At 26.7% G+C, this 22,057-nt stretch overlaps 4 protein-coding genes across 4 annotated transcripts in view; 1 reads left to right on the top strand and 3 right to left on the bottom strand.

Moving 5' to 3' along the window:
• The window catches only part of LOC129613534 (allatotropins-like), a 50,630-nt gene extending 44,531 nt beyond the window's left edge, over positions 1 to 6,099 (top strand). The window contains exons 2-3 of the mRNA XM_055527641.1: positions 5,162 to 5,395; positions 5,471 to 6,099. Of these exons, the coding sequence (XP_055383616.1) occupies positions 5,163 to 5,395; positions 5,471 to 5,693 (456 nt within the window). The 5' untranslated portion in view covers position 5,162 and the 3' untranslated portion in view covers positions 5,694 to 6,099. The remainder of the gene's footprint in view (positions 1 to 5,161; positions 5,396 to 5,470) is intronic.
• Positions 6,100 to 10,572: 4,473 nt separating this feature from the next.
• Positions 10,573 to 12,332, bottom strand: LOC129613529 (alpha-amylase-related protein-like). The gene is made up of 2 exons (XM_055527635.1): positions 11,614 to 12,332; positions 10,573 to 11,552 (listed from the first exon to the last, which is right to left on the bottom strand). Exons 1-2 carry the CDS (start codon positions 12,304 to 12,306, stop codon positions 10,719 to 10,721), a joined length of 1,527 nt encoding a protein of 508 aa, XP_055383610.1. The 5' UTR covers positions 12,307 to 12,332; the 3' UTR covers positions 10,573 to 10,718.
• A 947-nt stretch (positions 12,333 to 13,279) lies between these two features.
• LOC129613598 (alpha-amylase-related protein-like) lies at positions 13,280 to 15,862 on the bottom strand. Its single transcript, XM_055527729.1, has 3 exons — positions 15,859 to 15,862; positions 14,158 to 14,783; positions 13,280 to 14,101 (listed from the first exon to the last, which is right to left on the bottom strand). The coding sequence occupies exons 1-3, from the start codon at positions 15,860 to 15,862 to the stop codon at positions 13,280 to 13,282; spliced, it is 1,452 nt and encodes a 483-aa protein (XP_055383704.1).
• A 152-nt stretch (positions 15,863 to 16,014) lies between these two features.
• On the bottom strand, positions 16,015 to 17,749 carry LOC129613553 (alpha-amylase-related protein-like). The gene is made up of 2 exons (XM_055527667.1): positions 17,053 to 17,749; positions 16,015 to 16,991 (listed from the first exon to the last, which is right to left on the bottom strand). The coding sequence occupies exons 1-2, from the start codon at positions 17,743 to 17,745 to the stop codon at positions 16,140 to 16,142; spliced, it is 1,545 nt and encodes a 514-aa protein (XP_055383642.1). The 5' UTR covers positions 17,746 to 17,749; the 3' UTR covers positions 16,015 to 16,139.
• Between the last annotated feature and the right edge of the window lie 4,308 nt (positions 17,750 to 22,057).

Below are 22,057 nucleotides of genomic sequence, written 5' to 3'. Positions count from 1 at the left end.
CTATCGGCACATAAAATTCAACTCACAATTCTTGATTTCTGTCTTGATTTCCATCAAAATATCAAATTTTAGGGTTGTGGTCACCAAATAAAAAATTGAAGTAGAAATCCGGTCTTCATGTTAAATTTAAGGCATTTATTTCGTCCTTACTACTACATCACAGTCGGACTCATTAGAAGAATTTAAATAAAAATTGTTTTTTTTTTTTTTTATTAAAATTATTCCAAATTTAAATCTCTAATATTTAAGAAATTTAAATTGTTTCAAAACAAAAAAAATTTTCCTTAAAGATTTTTCATCTGCCCTATATTTTTTCTTTTCCTTACATTCAATTGATGATTTTGTCACCTTAAAGAAGAAATCAATAATTTTTTCAACCGAAAATTTTAACCACATAAATATTTCAACCTCTTCAATAAAAAATCAAATTATTGTTCCTATAAAAAAAAATATTTAGAAAGGTTAAAAGAAAAAATTAAAGACAAAAAATAGGAAAATTCTAACTCTTTCCTTCTAACTTAATTACTGAAATGAAGGATACGTGTGTCACTTATTTTAGGAAGAAAAAAAAAAATTTCTGTTTTTGGTCACCTTGAATTTTTCTTTATTAAATCACTGCCATTTTATTTGGCGTATCGATCTTTCTTTACAAAAAAAAATTTCTATTTTCTTCCTTAAAATCTTCAGAATTGAATGAAAAAATTTTGAAAATTCTTTAATCCTTTTTTAAATATTTTTATTTTAGTAATATTATTAATAAAATCAATAAACTTAAGAAAATCTATATAAAAAGTCGATCATTTCATCTATTCCAATGATGGTATATTTGTTCTCTTTACACAATTTTCTTCTTGGTTTTTCTTAACATTTTGCCCTTTTTATATCCGTACAAACGTGTATTCAAAGGATATACAAAATTTGCCTTACCGTTTGCAATGCTGAGAAGTATTCTGAATCGATTGCTTATGGGCAAAAACAAATAATGCACAATTAAAAATTTTTAAAAATAAAAACTTTACTGTGGCGGACGGAAATTTTTTTTAAATCAATTCCGTCCCCCCTAGCGATAATTCAAAAACTTATTGAGCTAAAATCAATAAATTTTAGCAAATGATTTCTTATATGAAATGCAAGAACCCTAATTTAATTGGATCTGATCCAGGGTACTGATTCGTGTAGCTGCCATATAATTTCAAAATTTATTTAGCTAATTATAGAAGCTATGGCATTGACATTTCTTGATTCCTTACGGTAGATGCCATACAACTTCAATATTATTCTTTAGTTATATCTTAGAAATTATTGCAACAGGTTCAGAAAACTTAATAGTTTGTCCCATAGTCAGCTATGGCATATTTCTTCTTCTATAGGATAAAAAATTCGTATGGGTATCGCAGAGTTGACTGCGACCAACTCTATTTTTTTCTCGTTTTAGTTTATTTTTGAAATATAAATCATTTTGTTATCCTTTCCCAGTTTTTTTCCTGATTCTTTATATTTTTGCGAAGGATTCGAACACAAAGTAAACTTTTTAATTAAAAAGTTTATTAAATTTTTTCTTTCAATAATTTTTTTCTCAATTGATATGCTTACCTATTTTTAGTTATAATAGTACAATGTCTTGGCAAAATCGTGAAATTCAAAGCCCTACATAAAATAAATAAAGATTTTCACCCATTAAATTTGATCTTTTGATTTGTTATCAATATAGATGTGTTCTTCTTTTATGATTTTTATTCACTCTTTAAAATTTTAATAAAAAGTTCGCTAACCTAAAGATTTTCACAATTCTTTTATTTTCTTTGTATTATCCTTGAAATTTTGATGAGAAGATATTGTGTTTGATTATAAAGAAATAAAAAAATATTCAAAGATATTTGATATTATTTTCAAAATCAATTTTATTTATTTAAAATGAAATTCCTGTAAAATTTTTATTTTTAAAAATTTTTAATTGTGCATTGTGTGTGTATGGCCACAAGCAATCAAATATTGTCCCCACGTCCGTTCTCCTTCCTGCCGTGTTTTACAAAAATTAATTTAGAATTGTTTTTTCTTCGCAATTATTCTCTTTTTCTTTAAAAAGGACTTGCTGGTCTCAATGAATTTATAAAAATAACCTGTTAAAATTTAAACCACCTACGTACATAAAATGTAGGCACATATTAAATTTTTTGTTTTTAAAATGTTATGTAATACTGTTATACCAAATGTAAAACTAATAAAGCATTTCTAACAAGCCATTTCCATTTAAAAAGTCTGCAATTATCTGCAGTTTCGTTTTTTTTTTGGGTTCTTGAACCCTTGTTAGGTTACTCATCATCTATCCATTTTAACAACTAAACATTTTAATAGTTTTTTTTTTATAACATTTATGGTTTTATAAAATTAAATACATGAGTTTTCAAGAAAACATGAAAAATATTTTAATATAGACGGGGTCAATGCTTAAAGGTTTGTTTGTTTAAAGAATTTTCTGGCTGTTCATACCAAATTATAAAATTAAAATAAATTTTAATTACATGAGAAAAAAAACGCGATTAACAAAATTTCAAGGTGAATTAATAGAGTCGTAACTATTAGTTGTAGTAGTCGGCATTCTGACGGTATACTTGCAATTGTTGTGGTAATCCATGAGGCACGGAATCTAAAATGAAAATATTATTATTTGTTTGTGTTTAAGAAACTTTTTTGAATTCATTGGAAAATAAATTTTTATTTTACTTGCGAAAATGTTTGTTGTTGCTTTACCCAAATCAAAATTATTTGGTTGTGGCCTTGATTAATTTGTCCCTTTTTTAGTAAGTTAGACCTCAAACAACCACTTGCATAGATATTTTTAGTATATTTTGCTGCAAACACATGAAAGAACGTTTAACTGTGAATAATAAAATGTCACAAAATTAATTAACATTTTGTATAATATTAAAATTAAATACGGTCACTGCAGATACAATTAAAATGAAATTTACAATACAATTTAAAAAACTTGAATATTGAATTTCAAAAAACGAAATTGTAAATTAATTACGTGCCTTTTAAATTGTATATTGTGTCAAGAGTCTTAGATAATGCCTCTGAGACATAATTATGTAAAAATGCAATAGATGCATTTGACTTGTATTCACGTCTTTTCATTCACTACTTAATGAAAATCGTGTCACAATAACTTCGCATTGAAATTTCACCTTTCTTTAATATTTTGTTACTATTTTTTTCAAAATTATTATTATTTTATCACAGTAAAACTAGAATCTAAAACTAAATAGCTCACGCTTAACTAAAAATTTTTTTAATAAAGCGTTGCCAACAGATTACCAATGAAGTGTAAATTGCACGTGTATTCAAAGAGGTACTCAAAGTGAAATGAATTCAAAATTTTATTGCAATATTATAAAATTATTTTATTTTTTTATTTTTAACTTTACATCCCACTTTTAATTTGAAAAATAATATTAAAAATAATTTTAATTTTTATTAAATATTTTTAAAGAAATATGAGAAATAGTAATAATACAATGAAAACGTCTCTAATTTGCGACACGGATATTAAATATCAAAGGAAAAGTCATTTTATTATAGTAGTTCAAAAATGCAATTGAAATTAAATTGGAAAAAGTATTGAACCTTTTGTTAAAAATTCTTAATTAACATTATGGAATGTAGCATTTTTAAAAAGAGAATAAGAAGTACAGGCATAAGCCAATTTAAGAATTGAAATTTAAGAACTTTTTATTATTACAATATGGTGTATAAGAATATTTTCAAAAAAAAAAAAATAACTTTTAATTAAAGTGCTAAAATTTAAAGCTAAATCACTTTTGACGCTGTCTTGTCAAAATTTCAAAAGCCTCTTATCATTCTGGTAACACTTATTTAGAAACAACATAATTTAAAATTAAGTTAATGTCCTTACAGAATGTACTTAAAATTTGAATTAAAAACAAAACATTTATGTGTGCACCTTATTGTCATTCTTTGTTGAGTAATGACATACAACCAGAGCCGTGTCTACCATATATGAAAAGTAAGCATTTTCAATGAGCGTCGGAAAACCGAGGCGCTATTAAAAATTTAAAGAAAAACATAAATTTTAAAAATTTTTCCAATTTTTTCCATTACGTGTTTTCTAAAAAATTTTTTCTACTTACACCGAAATTAACTTGATAACATGTAGCTATATACACAAACATTACAATAGAAAAACATTATAAAAGAAAATTTATTATCAAACATTGTTTATTGCATATTCTTCAAAGGAGGGGAGTGCATTTTTTGCAAACCGCACAGGGCGCCGAACAAATCTGAACCGGTACTGCATACAACTAAATTTGTCAATCAATTACCTAAAATTACAAAATTTCATTCATATTATTGAAAACAGTAAACAGTAAATAACATACTAGATACATGTGTATGCAAATGACACTTTGTAAACATTTCTATAAATGTGATTGACAAGATCTAAGGTGAATTTGCAAAATGTGTCAATTGTGATTCACGCGAAAATGTGTGTGCATCTGTTATTTTTTTTGTGTTTTGTAAAATTAATTATTTTAAAAAATAAATATTTACATTGGAGTTTTCTGCATTAAATTGTATAAACACATTGTTTTTCTTTATCTAGAACAAAATTTCATATGCTTGGATAAATTTAAATTAAGAATTTGTTTTAATTTTTAAAATATATTTAAATTTGGAAATTCCCTGAAAAAGAAATATGATTATTATATCAGCGAAGTTGAAAAATTTTGGTCATTAATTATGAATAAATGTACAGGAGGGGGGGTTGTCAATTTGAATAGTTGTCAATGGGCCTGTTTTCTGCTTAATGTTTAGTGTCGTATGTAAGTGCTATGCGTCACAATATTTAATTAGGGGTAAATATATTTTTGTTTCAATTCGTGTTTTGATTTCCACAGCTATTTTCAACAGAAATGGGTTGAACAGCCATTTTCTCACTGAATTTTTCTTATAATGTTGTCAATCGATTTCAATCGATTTGATCGATTCAATCGATTACAATTCTTTTGATTACCTAAAATGAGTTTACTAATTGAAATACATAAGTGCTGATTTTAATCCAGATTTTCATAATTTTTATAAGTATTTTGATGACTTTATATAAAAATTCTTTAATTTAAATTTTTTTATTTTTCAGAATGTCAATTTGCCAAAAAATTTGTGTTATTGCAATTTCATTTGCATTATTAATCAGTATTATTGAAGCTGGTCCAATATCATTTTTAAATCGAGCGTTTCGTAATGGTAGAGAAATTCGTGCACCATTCAAAAATTCTGAAATAATGGTTGCAAGAGGTTTTGGTAAAAGACATGTAGCAAACGAACAATTAGAAGAACACAAAAATGAATTTATATTTGATGAACAAGAAAGGTAAGAAATATTGATATATTTTGACACCTTGTTTAAAAACATAATTACTAATTTTTTTTTTAATTAAATTTTTAGTATACCAATTGAATGGATGACCAAAGAATTAATATCAAATCCAGGACTTGCTCGTGCTATCTTACATCGTTTCGTTGATACAAATCGTGATGGTTCAATTTCAGCCAGAGAATTAATGGGTCCATTAACTGATGATTCAATTAATAGTGGTAACAATAATAGCGGAAATAATGGAAATGCCAATAGTAATAATAATTTCCATTCAAATGATGGACTCTATTAAAAAAATCCCAAAATTATTGTAATTATATTGAAAATATATAAAAGAAAAAACAATGTTCAAATTATTTAATGTATGAAAATCATGAATTAATTAACAAAATTTCAAAGTCTAGGTTCCCCAGCAAAAAACAAAAAATAATTATTTAAATATGAAAAATAAATGAAAAATTTAAAATAAAAAAAATTTTATTTTAATATTTAATTTCATCACTCTTCCTTTTTAGTTCAATAATTTTTAACTAACATTGAAAACTGATACTTTTAATCGCACATTAATACATATTAAAAATAAACTATTATACTAAAGAATTATTATACTAAATAGAAAATATTATAAAAATTTCTAAATGTTAACAAAAAAACATTAAATTTGTTTTAAAAATTAAATAATATTAAAAAATATTTAAACAAAAAAAAAAATTCAAATACATAAAATTAAAATTTCATTAATTCATTATACTCGTATTTGTTATACACACATTAAATAATTACAAATAAAATTTATTCAATGAAATGTATAATATGCATATTCATACATATACATATATGTACATATTATATATATTTTTCTATTATAATATTATATATAAAAACTGTTATATAAAATAAATATTTTTATTTAAAACTATTTTTTCTATATTATATAAATAATATTCAACAATCCCTTCAACAATGGCAGCTTTAGTCAATTTCTGTATATGTAATTATAAAATAGCAAAGTATATCAAATTGAAGAAAAAGAAAAAAAAAACCACCATACAACATAAAAATGTACTATTAAACTTTATATTAAATGTTATACAATATATTATACTACTTATATATATTTAAAGTAAAATTGTAATACATAGAATATATACATTGTAAATATTATAATAAACTATTATATTTTATGTAATACTATAATATAACTATAAATTAAAATAAATGTTTAAATAAAAATTTTTCTAAATTAAAATTTTATTTTATTATAAATTATTTTATAGCTCAAATACGTTTTTGTTTTTTTTTTTGTAAGAAAAATAGTAAAAATCCTGTTTCATAATATTAATCAATAACTGTTATATTCATATTATAATATACCATACTCAGATCACAGAGAGAGAATTCAATATAATATTAAATAAATGTATAACAGATTATCAATTTAATTAATTTTAACTATACTATATACAGAGAGTATGTACCTATTAAATGTTATATAAATATGTAATATAGATAATTTATTATTATATTATCAAACACATTTAAATATGTGTGTAATATAATTTATATAAAATATATATTATGTTATTTGGAATTTAAAATTATATATTAAATATGAAATATTATACAATAGAATATAATTAATATTCTGTATGAAATATAAATTTTAAACTGTTATACATATTAAAAAATTTTTGTTATACTTTTTATATTTTTTGTTATATGTTCTCTTTTAGAAGATTACCATCTTTATGCTTTCATTTCTACTACATTTATTTCTTTTTGTTATATTTTTTTTTAATATTCGTATATTAGTCATTAAAATTATATTATTCATAAAAAAATATAGTATATAAGTTTATGTTATATTAATTAAATAAAATAAATATTATCAATATTTAATTAAAATTAGTTTATAAGAAAAAAAAAGTCTTTATAAAAGATATTTAAAAAAAAAAAAAATAATAATTTTTTTTAGGCTGGAAAATATTTTTTATAAAAGATTTTTTTAAAAATTTAAAAACATAAAATTTATTATACATATATAACAGTTGGGACTATCAAAAACTGTTTTGATTGCAAAAATAAAAAATTGAATTAAAATAATAAAAATTATTAAAATATCAAAAAAAAAATTATCAAATAAAAAAGAACAAATATATAAATGCATAATAATATATAGAACGGAAAATGCAAAAAAAAAAAAAGTATAAAAAAAATATTTACTCCTAAATTTTGGCTTATTGTATAAAAAAAAAAAATTCAAAATAAAAATTAAGCAAAAACAAAAAAAAAATGTTAAAATTATACAAAATAAATAAATAAAATTATATATAAATTTTTTTTCAATTCTTTACAGAACTGTTATAAAATCCCTTTACAGACTATGTGACAAACGAGATTGAAGTTATTGCAATGTTAACTATTTACAGTTAATTATTTTCTCTTATATTGAACCATGCCCATAAATTTTATACATGAAATGAAATGAATCTATTATGCATTTTTGACAATACTGAGGTGAATTTAACAGAAATTTCACCTTAATTTAATGCAATTTTATGGTATAAAACTTTCTTGTTTCTAGAAACAACTCTGAAGTTTATAATTATTAACTTCATAATTAGTATAATTAAGTCATAACTTAAGTTATGAGATGTTTCTAGAAACAATTTGAAATCTATTTTGAACTCTACTATAAAAACATTAAACATTTTAATTATTATACAACACTGTATGCCTTCATTCTTGCATGTATTTGGAGTTGTATAATACTTAATATTAATTATAATAATTTTATTTAATTTACAAATTTATCGCAATAATTTTCGAGTTTATTGTTTAATGTATAAAGGACTGATGGCAATTAAATATTACAATTTTTTACTTATAGTACAATAATAATTATTCTATAAATAATACATAATGAAAAATTAATTTTTAGTTATAATTATATCAAAATTTATTTGAACTTTAAGGCTCGCTGTAAGAATATCGTAAATCATACATTTATTATTTACGTTCTTATACTAACAAAATACCTATACAGCTTTTAATTAATTTAATCTTTAATGGCAATATTTTAATTATTATAATTATTGTCATACAAAATTATAACAGTAGTTTATTATAACAAAATTGTTATTTAGATTCAATAAACAACCTGTTCTATAATAACATTATTTTAAAAAACATGCAAAAAAAAATTAACAATTTTTGATATGATTATTATTTTTACGATAATAAAAATTGTATAACAGATACGGAATACTTGTTATCTCAAAAAAGAAAAATTTAAATTAAGAGAAGAAATTTTTTGTTTTTCATATAAGAAAATCTAAAATTATTCTGTTATAATTATGATTATAACAGAATATTTTTCAGAATTTCAAGTTTTAATACGAAAATATTTCATATGTCTATAATTATAATATAATATATAATATTAATTATTTATATTTATACATATATGCATCTACTATAATTATAAAATTGTTATAATAAAACTGTTATACATATACACACACACATATTACATAATATATAATCAAATTAAATTCAATTAAAAATTTAAAATAAAAATATAATTATCTAGTGTATTTAATCATAATTAACATGTTGGAGGAAAGCAAAACATTTAAAATTTAAAGTATAAATTTATCAATAATCAAATTAATGTAAAATAAAATAATAATTAAAATTATAATAATAATTAAACCAAAAAAAATCTAATATTATAAATATGATATACAAAAATGAAACCACATTATAAAATGAAATGGAGAGAATTTTGAATTAAAATATTAAAATAATTAAAAAAAAAATGCAAAAAAAAAAAACAAAACTAATATAATTACATATAAATATATTATAAATATATTGTAAATTATGTATAACAATTATTATTTAATAATAATAAAACATATGTTGATATTCGCAAAGAAACTATACATATATTTACAATGAAACTCAAAAAATTCAATGAATAAATTATTCATACATTATTTACGTATATATATATATATATATATATATGTATATAATAATGATAATTAACAAATTATACATGTATATATGCAGTCATATTGAAGGGTTAACAATAGTCTTTACCGTAATTTAATAGGCCTATTTACACGTGCAAACGTTGAACGTATGCACAGCACATAATACCGACCGCTTTGCATACAATAAGGGAAGTATTAAAATTTATATGATGGTACCAAGTGGAAGTTAAGTGTAAGTCTCACATTTGTTATCGTATACCAAATATTGATATCGTATACCAATAATCGTAAATAAACTATTTTTTAGAGAAATGTCTATCAGTTTGGCTATAGATTCGGTAGATTCCAAGGGAACCGAGTGGAAAAAAGTCCTGTGGACCAATTTTTGCCCCACCTCGCCCTCGCCGGAGAAAATTCGATCCGCCTGTGTGTGCAGATTAATAACTCAAATTCGGCTGAGTTTACTTTGAGGGTAAACTAAAGCTGTTTTATGTATATATTTACATTTGTCTATAGCTGTATTAACTAAAAGTTTATCCTTGAAATTTGAAAGAAGTGTTTAAAAGCTATTTTCATAATCTTCTGCAACATTTTTTACTGAATACACCTTGCGATCGGTTATATGTTGCCAAACAAGATTTTTTTTATTAGAGCGAAGGTATGAGAAATATTCGAGAAGGGCTCAATGCATATACGTGTAAACAGGCCCAATAATAGCAATTATCATATAACTATTTTCTTTTCATATACCTCTAACATTACGATATTCCAACTGCTGTTCTGCTGTTGTAATATTGTAATAACAATCTGAATTAATACACTTGTACATATATACGAGTATTTCTTAAGAAACGAATTTAAAATTCTGTGTATAATAAAGAAAATTATACGGAAAAGCATCATCAGAGCTAAGATTGCAAAATAAATCCTTGGTAAGTGTTACGCGAATATAAAAATTTAAACTACATAGCTTGCAACAGGTATGGGAGTAATTTTCATGAAAAGAAGTGTTTGTATAAAAAACCTGTAATATTTACTTTCAACTATTTTTAGGTATAGGCTGGTGTAGTAGGGAATACACAGGGACAAACATTATACCAAAATATAAATAAGTATCTACATTTAAGGTGTAGTGTGTTCTTATTGAAAATATCTATTTATTAGAATTGACCATATGATCTGTGGATCTGTGGATGAACATCTGGATTGAATGAGTTTTCTTACTTGCTATTTCGTACGATTAAAAAAATTCAATTTTGATTAAACGATTTTTAATTTAATATTTGGTTCACTTAAAGCACATACATTTTACATATTTAAGGTTTTTGATAAAATGCAATAAATTTTTTGCTGTCATTTCCCGGAATTTTTATAACTGCTTTTCTATTTTCATCAACAATGATTTTATTTCCACTACATTCATCTGATGTATCTCCTTTAAATTCTTTATATATTTCTGCTTCATAACTTCCTGATATAATATCACAATATGTTCCAGGTGGAACACAAACATCCATTTCAATTTCCATGTCCCTGGATGAGGGATTAAATGCAATAAAACCTTTATCACCTCTACAGAAACCAAATTGTCCATAATCATTGCTAAAGAAATTTCTAACAGGTTCACCTTCAACTATTCTTGCAAATCTTAACATTTCACGAACACTATAATATCTATGTTCACAATTCCAATTAACTTGACAGGTACCATCTTTTCTAGGTCTAGGATCAATAATATTTTGTTTAATATCGGATGGTGGACTTTCATCAAATGATTTAAAATCAAATGAACTAATTAGTTTTGGAATACCGTATGAAAAACCAAGTAAAAATCCTAATCCCATTTTATATGGAACTGGATCTTTATAATTCAAATAGTTAAATGTACGTTGGGCATCATGATTATCCAAATCGACAACAGCATTGTAACTTTCAACTAAATTATAGTTTCGAACGAAATTATCTGCATTATTCAAATTTATTTGATTACGCATAACTCTACTAATTATTTCTTCAAAATTAAATTCAATAACACGTCCAAGATGAGTGTATTCCGATTTCCAATGATGAGCTTCATGATATATAAATGGTTTTGAAGATTCCGGGAAATTATGTTGTGTAGATAGATCATTAAGTTTAGAAAATATGTGCTGATAAAAAATTATAATCTTAAATATTTTTTCAAAAATTTTAGTAAATCTAAAAATTTACCTGTAAATCTATAGGATCCATAAATGAAGATGCATCTACTCTAAAACCAGCAACACCCATACTAATTAAATTATTTAACATTTGAACCAATTTATTACGAACATTAGGTTTTGCTTGATTCAAGTCAGGTAAATTGAACAAACGACATTTTCTCATTTGTTTTTTATCATTCCAATCATTGATTTTACAAGGAAGGTGAAAATCTAATAATGTATATGGTACTGCTGGATAAAAAGATAATTCTGGACATGCAATAGAACCAGCTGTACCATGTAAAATTCCTTTTCCTGATCGTGCCATATGATTTAATATAACATCTACATAAATACGAACACCAGCTTTATTACATCTTTTTATCATATTCCTAAATTGAGCCTCATCTCCTAAACGTGTTTTTATTTTATATGATATCGGCTGATATAATTCATACCATGGTCGTCCATCAAGTATACTATTTTCAAAAATTGGTGAAACTTGAACACCACCAAAACCTTGTGGTCCTAAATATTCTTCACATTCTCGTGCTATATAATCGAACGGCCATTGAAACATTTGAACTATTCCAATATGATTTGGATGAAAATGAGGATTTTTATATTGATCTCCGCGACCATCTCCGCTGCTACTTTGCCCAAATGATTTATAAATGCATATTGAAGCAATTATTAAAATTTGATTTTTTAGTAAAAGCATACTCTTATTTTTATTAACAACTTGTTATTATTAACAATAGATTGATGTCAAGACTATTTATACCAAATGATTTTAATTAAAATTATTCAAAAACCAAATTAAAACATCTGTCAAAACAATTTTAAAATTTGAATATTATTTATTTGATTGCATATTTATTAGAGAAGGACGGAGTTTTGGTTATTGCTCTTAGATGTGTTTTGAAAACGTTTTCATTTACGCAATTTTATCACGTCTCAGTTTGCAAATTCATGAGAAATTTAATTATATATTCGTTTAGATGTTTGCATAATTAATGAAAATGATATCATCAATGAAACTGTAGAAGGTGTTTTAAAAAAATTTTTATAATTACTAGAAAAAAAAGAAAGATTTTGATGAACGCTTAATCAATGGTTATCGCCTGAAATCCAAATACAAAAGATAACACCGTTGATAAGAATACCATACAGGTTTGTAAGTTTAAAATACCCAGCTACACTTGAGTTAAAATTCTTAATATTATTCCTTAAGGTTAACGTATTATTATATGAACGAGTAGAGTTTGCCTGGGATTACGGGTGTATGAATAGTCGACTGCGTGAACTGAATGAAAACTGTCTTATAAGTAGTACTTTTGTTCAGAAAATAGCTTTTGTAAAATTTAGCGATTACATCTGGAATATTTTCCAAGATTTGGCAAAAATTTGGTATTTAAATTACATGAAATCAATTACAGGAGTTGAAAGAAATTTGACACTTTTAGAGTTCTAGACTAACTTACAAATTAAATAAGATTCTTGAATTGTTCATTTCAAATGATCGAAAAAAGAATTTTCTAATTCGCTTCTTTTTAAACATCAAAACTCAGTCATCAAACATCTTTTTTATATTTAAATTTTATTAAAAGCAACATAAAGCACTGATAACACATAAAAACTACACAACTATAAAAAGAATTAATGATCTCTTCAAAAACTACTTATTTCTACACTTACGCATAAAAGGCTACAAACTTTTTAGAATCATTGGCTGGAATTTTAATAATAGCTTTACGATTTTCATTTACTGTTATTATATTACCAAGACATTCAGCATCCTGTCTAAATTTGTTACAATTTTCTGCTTCATAACTTCCTGAAATAATATCACAATATGTTCCGGGCGGAACACAAACGTTCATTTCTATTTCCATGTCTTTTGATGATGGATTAAATGCAATAAATCCTTTATTACCCCTACAAAAACCAAATTGCCCATAATCATTACTAAAAAATTTTTTTACAGGTTCCATTTCAACTGATCTTGCAAATCTTAACATTTCACGAACACTATAATATCTATGTTCACAATTCCAATTTACTTGACAATTACCATCAGTTCTTGGTGCTGGATCAATAATATTTTGGTTAATATCAGATGGTGGACTTTCATCATACGAATCAAAAGCAAATGAACTAATCATTTTTGGAATACCATACGGTAGAGCGAACTCAAATGCAATACCCATCCTAAATGGAATTGGATCTTTATAACTTAAATAATTAAAAGTTCGCTGGCTATCATGATTATCTATATCAACTACAGCATTATGATTTTGAATCAAATTAAAATCATCCAGAAAATTATCTAAATTTCTTAGAATGATTCCACCACGCATTATTTTACTTATAACTTCTTCAAAATTAAATTCGATAACCCGTCCAAGAGATGTATATTCCGATTTCCAATGATGAGCTTCCTGATATATAAACGGTTTTGCATTTTCACGAAAATCATATTCAATTGGTAAATTATTGAGTCTTGAAAAAATCACCTAAAATGTGATTATATGTGATCAAATCTACTTAAATTAAAATTTCAGCATATTACCTGTAAATCATCGGGATTCATAAATGAGGATGCATCTACTCTAAAACCAGCAACACCCATATTAATTAAATTATTTAACATTTGAACCAATTTATTACGAACATTAGGTTTTGCTTGATTCAAGTCAGGCAAATCTAGTAAACGACATTTTCGCATTTGAGTTTTTTCATTCCAATTTAAAATATTGCAGGGAGCATGAAAATCTGATGGTGAATATGGTACCGCAGGATAATATAGTATTTGTGGCATTGCCAATGAACCAGCTGTTCCTTTTAAAATTCCTTTTCCTGATCGTGCCATATGATTTAATATAACATCTACATAAACACGTACACCAGCTTTATTACATCTTTTTATCATATTCCTAAATTGAGTCTCATTTCCTAAACGTGTTTTAATTTTATATGATATCGGTTGATATAGTTCATACCATGGTCTTCCATCAATTATACGATTTTCAAATATTGGTGATACTTGAACGCCACCGAATCCTTGTGGTCCCAAATATTCTTCACATTCCCGTGCTATAAAATCAAATGGCCATTGAAACATTTGCACTATTCCAATATGATTCGGGTAGAAATGTGGTTCTTTAAATTCTTCACCATTTTTGCTAAAGCTATTCGCTAAAGTTGAAGTTTTTTCATAAGAAATTGTTAAAATGAATATTAATATATAATTTATTGGCACCATGATTTTTCTACTTTATTACTAAAATAAGTTTAAGCAATTCTAGTAGTAATGCAAGCCTATTTATATGAAATATCAGTCGCAAGCTCAAAGTTAAATAATTTATGCTAGAACAGACTTGAAACAACAATAAGTTGACCCAATTCATTTTTATCAATTGTAATTTAGATATTGTACCTCTACATCTGTTATGTTTGTTTTTTGTTTCTGATCTATTGTATTCTGCATATGCAATTTATATAGATACTTGAAATTATTGCACTTTTATTTAAATGTTTTGTTACAGCCCCACGCAATACACGATCATGTACAGCGTTGCATGAAAAAACAAATAATTTAAAAATTATGAATAATTAAGTAAGTTTAAAAATCTATTGCGAGTAAAAATTGACAGCAAGGGGTTGAATGTGTATGCAGATCGTTCAAGATTAGATTGAACAAATTTAAAAAGGCTACTTAAAAAGGCTGTGGCGTGAAAATAGAACGCGTTTGGATCAGTATTTAAATATTAAGGCTTATAGAGGAGAAAGTTGGAATAAAAGACTGTACTGAACGAAAACTTACGATTTGCTGGAGCATGTACCTAAAGTGAGTAGCGCATTCGTATCTTCCTTCACAGCATATGTCTACAGAAACACGATAGAGCCAAACTAATGATTATTCAGTTTAAGAAAGGGTTATCAGTTTAGAAAGTTCTGACTTTCATCAGAGGTTGTCAGTTTAGGAAGGTGTGATAACCCGTTTGCGTTTTAGTAAGGGGTGAAATCCCCCGCTATTGATAGGTCTGACGGCAATTTGAGTTTCGACGATTTTAAAAACCCGTAAATCATAAAAAAAATTGGCAAATAGAAGTGCACTATCCATTGATATGTCTCCTTCTTTTAAATAGTCAATTAAGTTTCAATCATTAACTAACTCTAGCCAAGAAAATATGCAGGATTAATATACTCGACATGACAACATTTAAGTATTCTGCCCTCAAAATAAAACAATATTGTTAAGGCTATTTACGCATTTCGTTAAGGTCATTAGTTAGTGAAATTGTAACATTATAGAAGTTGTTTTCTAAACATAATATTAGAGGTAGTTTTAAATTTTCAATATTTATGGGTTTTCCCTAGAGGGGATTGCCACTCAGATATAATATTTTAAATAGAGCTTCTTAAGTACCATTGAATCATTACATTTTATTCATATAAACATGCATAATATTAAAATTAGATAACATAAGTAATTATTTAATGTAGTACGGGCACCAAATTGATAATTACACTTTTTAAATTTCCATATTATTAACAAATTTTGGTATGCCTATAAAATGCAACAAATTTTCTTTCATCATTTGCCGGAATTTTTATAACCGCTTTGTTACGTTTATTCACAATAATCTTATTTCCATTACATCTTTTCCATTTTTTTCCAAAAAATTTTTCAAATAATAATTTTGGTTCAGATGTATTATTTCTGGAAATAATATCACAATATACTCCAGGTGGTAAACAAACATTCATTTTAATTTCCATATCTTTTGATCCAGTATTGAATGCAATAAATCCTATATTACCTCTACAGAATCCAAATTGTCCATCATTATTACTGTAGAAATTTTTAATAGGCTCTCCTTTAACAGCTCTTGCAAATTGTAACATTTCTTTAACTATATGATAACGATGCTCACAATTCCAATATGATTGACATTGACCATTCGGTTTTGGTTTCGGATCAATGATATTCTGTAAATTATCTGCAGGTGGACCAGTTTCAAATTTACTGAATTCGAACGAACTGATCATTTTTGGAATACCATATGGGAAAGAAAGTAAAAATCCTAAACCCATTTTATATGGAACAGGATCCTTATGACTTAGATAATCATATGTACGTTGACTGTCGTGATTATCTAAATCAACAACAGCATCTTTGCTTTCAACCATATTAAAATTCTTAGCGAAATTATTAATGTCATGTAAATTGAGTTGACCACGCATTATTTTACTCATAACCTCTTCATAATTAAATTCAATAATTCGTCCAAAACTTGTATATTCTGATTTCCAGTGATGGGCTTCATGATATATGAAAGGTTTTGATTCTTTATGGAAATTGAAATTTCTAGGCAAATTATTTAAACTTGAAATTATTTCCTTAAAGCAAAAGAAAAGAAAATTTTAAATTTTCAGTCCATAATGAAATTTTTAAGTTTACCTTTAATTCATCAGGTTTCATGAAGGAAGATGCATCAACACGAAAACCAGCTACACCCATACTAATGAGTTTATTTAACATTTCGATTTGCTTATTACGAACATTAAATTTAGATTGATCTAAATCTGGTAGCTCTAATAAACGACAATTTCTTATTTGATATTTATCATTCCAATCATAAATATCACATTTTGGACGAAAATCATCTGATGTATATGGAATAGCTGGAAAATATAATTCTTCTGGAATAGCTATTGATCCAGCTGCACCTTTTAAAACTCCTTTTCCTGGTCTAGCCATATGATTAAGTATTGTATCAACATAAACTCGAACTTTAGCTCTATTACATCTCTTGATCATTTCACGGAATTGCCTTTCATCACCTAAACGTGTTTTAATTATATATGAAATAGGTTGATATAGTTCAAACCATGGTCGTCCTTCAACTATATGATTTTCAAATATTGGTGATACTTGAACGCCACCGAATCCTTGTGGTCCCAAATATTCTTCACATTCACGTGCAATATAATCGAATGGCCATTGAAACATTTGTACAATTCCAATATGATCCGGATAAAAATGTGGATTTTTAAAATTTTCTATTACTGTTTCATTCTTCTTCGCTTGATTGAAGGGTATACCAGTATAAAATAAGAAAACTAGTATTAATTTATTTTTTACAAACCACATTGTGCTCTTGTATAGAGAAAACTTTATGATCCTGAACTCAGTGAAATTCTGTTTATATACAAAACAAAAAGCAGCATCTTAATTACATAGTTTTTCTTATACGAGTAACAAATGTTTTACGACAATTAATTGTATAACAATTTATTCGTATAAATCTGTTTTATAACAAATTTACGATGCGACACGTGCATTTTGAAATTAATTACTAATATGAATAAAATTTAATTCTAATTTTAATTTAGTATAAAGGAATGATTTACTTGTGAATATTGAGAAGCTTTAATGAATTTGAGTTATTTTTTCTATTGTTGGTGCAATTGGATTATATGGAGAATTGCTAAAAATAGACCTAATTTATTAAAATAATCAAACCTTCCATATTGTCACGTCGTTATCACAAAATAAGAGCTGATTCAGTGAATTAAAAACTCGGAAATTATTCTTTATACTGGAAACATAAATTAAAAGATTTTAATTAAGTTGCCGAAAATTGTAATTTAATTTCATTTCAAATAATATTTTCCAAAAAAAAAATTTAATTATCAAAGCATGTAGTAGATAAGAACAATAAAATTGAACTTTTTAAGTTGATTCGCGCCTGTTTATCTAATAAAGTGTTGTCATATTCTTTTAATCTAAGAAATCAGGCAAAAATTATATCTAATGTGCGATTAATTAAACCTAAAGAATAACAGAACAAATTGATGGGTTCTTTTCTAAATTAAAGTTTTCAGTTTGTGAATTTTTATTTCTAATTTTAAATTTTCACTCTAAGAATCAAATTTTAATACCAAAACATTTCCAAAATTTGATCTGGAGTAAAATTTTATGCTTCAATCATGCAATCCCAAAATTATTTAAGTTTCAATAAATTATGGTACTTTTGAAGACAAGGTAAATCAAAAATATTAAAAAAATTGAACTAACCCTCAAATGCGAATTTTAATTTAATAGCAATTTGATTTAATTAAATGGCAAGATGGTTACAACACATTCGTATGCCATAATTTTGTAGAATAAATAAAAAAAATCACATAATCTTTACAATTACTTCTATTTTTTAAATTTTTTTTATTAAAAAATATCAAGGAGAAAGAATTTGCACTATAGGTTACCTTATTTTATTTTGTTATAAATAATCTGCTGCTATATACATAATATAATTTGAAGTTTATCTCAATTTCACATTACCACCATGGACATTTAACACGATGTGGAAAATCACATACTTCTAAATCTGGTCTGAAATGTAAATTAGCTGGACAGTTCATTGCAACACCTTCCGCACTAATACAAATTAAAAATTTCGTACAATCATTTGGATATCGAATACGTTGACCAAATGCTGCCTCTTTACAATTATTTGGCTCTGGAGTTGGTGAAGGTGTTGGAGGTGGAGTTGGTGGAGGCCAAGTTGGAGATGGAGTTGGAGGTGGGGTTGGTGGAGGCCAAGTTGGAGATGGTGTTGGAGGTGGAGTTGGTGGAGGCCAAGTTGGAGCTGGTGTTGGAGGTGGTGTTGGAGGCGGTGTTGGAGGTGGAGTTGGTGGAGGCCAAGTTGGAGCTGGTGTTGGCGGTGGTGTTGGAGGTGGTGTTGGAGGTGGAGTTGGTGGAGGCCAAGTTGGACTTGGTGTTGGCGGGGGTGTTGGACTTGGTGTTGGCGGGGGTGTTGGGATTGGTCTGCATCCAGCGTCTTCTGGTGATGTACAGTAACCACCATTTTTTTTGAAATCTAATGTTGGAGGACACTCCTTGTAATGTATTCTGTGACTCGCATCACAAATATAAAATTTATGACATTGATTCGGATCGTCAAAAGTGTGGCCTGGCTCTCTTCCAATGCATTCATCGTCAAGCCTTGCATTGATTGCGGAAACCGCAATCAAAATTATTAGCTTAAAAAATATTACTGAAACAAAAAACATTTCAATATTAAACCTTATTTCTAAATATTTTCCAGTAATTTTAAAATATAAGATTACAAACCTCTCATTTAATAATCCTTTTGTTTTTCTTTTTTCGTAATTTTATCGTTTCGTTTTATGCCGAAAATATTCAAACCAACCAAGTTGGTACAAACTAGTTCGAGTTTTAGTACAAGAACGACTGTAGCGCTTTTATTTTATAAGTTTTATTATTTGACGTCAACTTGTAAAATACTACATAATTCGTGTAATTGATAAGAAAACACCTACGCCTAAATTTTAATTTATTTTATCGCTCTTATATTTGACATAATATTGGTTTAACAGAAACTTAATTGAAAATTATCGGCATTATTCTCTTTTTTTTTTATAAGAAAATCTATAATCATAATGAAGAATTTAACCGAGATTTATAAGTAATTAATCAGGAATTAACGTGAAATTTGATTAGAACGGAAAGATTCTTGTTTATTGGCAATTAGAATAAATTTATCTAATTATCGTGCAAAATATCAAAATATCAAAAGGAAGTAAGCAATTAGTATAGATTTACACTTAGAGCGTCTGAGGCTGAACAACATTAGTAGTTTTAGTTAATTCTGTTTATATATTTGAATCACACGTTCTCAAGCATTTAAATTTGTTCAAATCTTTTTGAAAATGTGAGAATATATTTCTCTTTTTTGGCTTCATATTTTCTTTGTGAGTCATTTGCTTAATAAAATCAAAATCAAGTTGATGTTTCATCGGAAAGTAATGAAGGTTTACTACAGAAACGATTTTGTGAAGCAATGTATAGTGTTGTTTTTGATTCATATGACTGACAGACATTTCATTGAGAATGACCCGATCTTGGGAATAACCACGTCGGATTCCTGTCTGCCACGATACAATTTTGGCTATAGGTATAAGGTATTGTTTCCATAACGATGAAATATTCAAGACGTAATCGAGTGTAGGTTCGGGTATATACGATGTCCGCCCAGATAGAGGTATATATGCTTTCTTCGATCCGCGTAATCAATTTAGAAAGGATGTATAAAAATCGGAGGGCAGCGCTCCAATTGATTCAGGTTACATCGAAGTTGGTTTGCAGCTGCCTTACAACACCTGTAGAATTAAAATCAACAAATAGACTCACGCCCATTCGGATGTCAAGTCATAGTGGACAAGAAAAGCAGGCAACGAGCTTGTCCATGGCATGATTTCTTGCATATTCTGTCCTTACGAAGGCCGCCTTCTTCAGTCTTGAAGGCCAGACTTGCCTGCCTGCGTTGGGGCTCAATGCAAGCTTCACTAGCCGAACACGAAGGGGTATTGAATAATGCGAAGATGTTTTTTCAATCACGCTCAGGAAAGTTGACTTCAGAGTTATTGAGGTTGAAAGACAAAGTTCGTGCCATTACTAATATCTACATTGATCAGTAGAATATCAGCTGCATAAGCTGGGAAAGTCGGGTTCCTCTGTGTAGATTTTGAAGGGACTGTGGCAAGACCACTAAACACATCCTTTGCAACTGTCCTGTAATGGCTGCCCGGCTTCACAATTGTTTTGAAGGGGTTTCGTAAGCCATCGGGAACTGCTGTTCTATTACCTTGGGGATATTTCTAGATTCGTATGGAGGTGCGTGGAAGCATCGTACTTTAACAATAAGTCATGAATGACTGCGATGATTCAGGGGAAATGTCCTTTTCTCTGGTTCCTTTGAAATCTATAATCTACGTGTTGATGTTTCATTTATCAAATTATTGTACAATTAAGAATTTTTATCGTAAGGTTCCAACGTGCAGAGTTATAAAATATGTTCTGAGAAGTTCTTAATATTCCCAGATACGCCATTATTTCCGGATTGCAAATAAAAGAAACATTTACCCAAAATGTTCTTAGGAAAGCTGTCCTAGCTGCTAAGTGGAAAGATGAATGATTTTCGTAGAAAAAATTAATAAAATTGATAGATCAAATAATTCTCATTGACTATATTCCATACAATAATAAAGATATTGAGATGGTCAAATTTACCTATGGTTGATATTGATAATTTTATTGGTTAAGGAAAAACAGGTTTTTTACAGGTTACAGGCTCCTTGTTATTCTTTCAGGATTTTTTGGTTCTACCATTTAGAACATAAGTTTCTTGTCTTGTTATGGGGTATGACGTCACAGAGTGTCGTCACATTACCTACGACTGTGTCTTTGCTACAAAAGCCTATTTATTAAGCCAAACTTTTGGTTGCTATACCCAAAGATTTTTTTTTTTTTCCTTCCTCACTCCTAGGAGGAGTATAGGGCTAGTGCATGATATATATCATTCTCTAGTTTCTATAGTCATAGAGAGTTAGCTAAGTAGGTGACTAGCCTACCGTAGTTTTTATTTATATTAAATATTTCA

Source organism: Condylostylus longicornis, unplaced genomic scaffold (assembly GCF_029603195.1).
Source record: "Condylostylus longicornis isolate FDR11 unplaced genomic scaffold, ASM2960319v2 ptg000084l, whole genome shotgun sequence".
Lineage (NCBI taxonomy): Eukaryota > Metazoa > Arthropoda > Insecta > Diptera > Dolichopodidae > Condylostylus > Condylostylus longicornis.
Note: the sequence above shows the minus strand (reverse complement) of the source record. Positions and strands in the feature narration are given on the sequence as shown.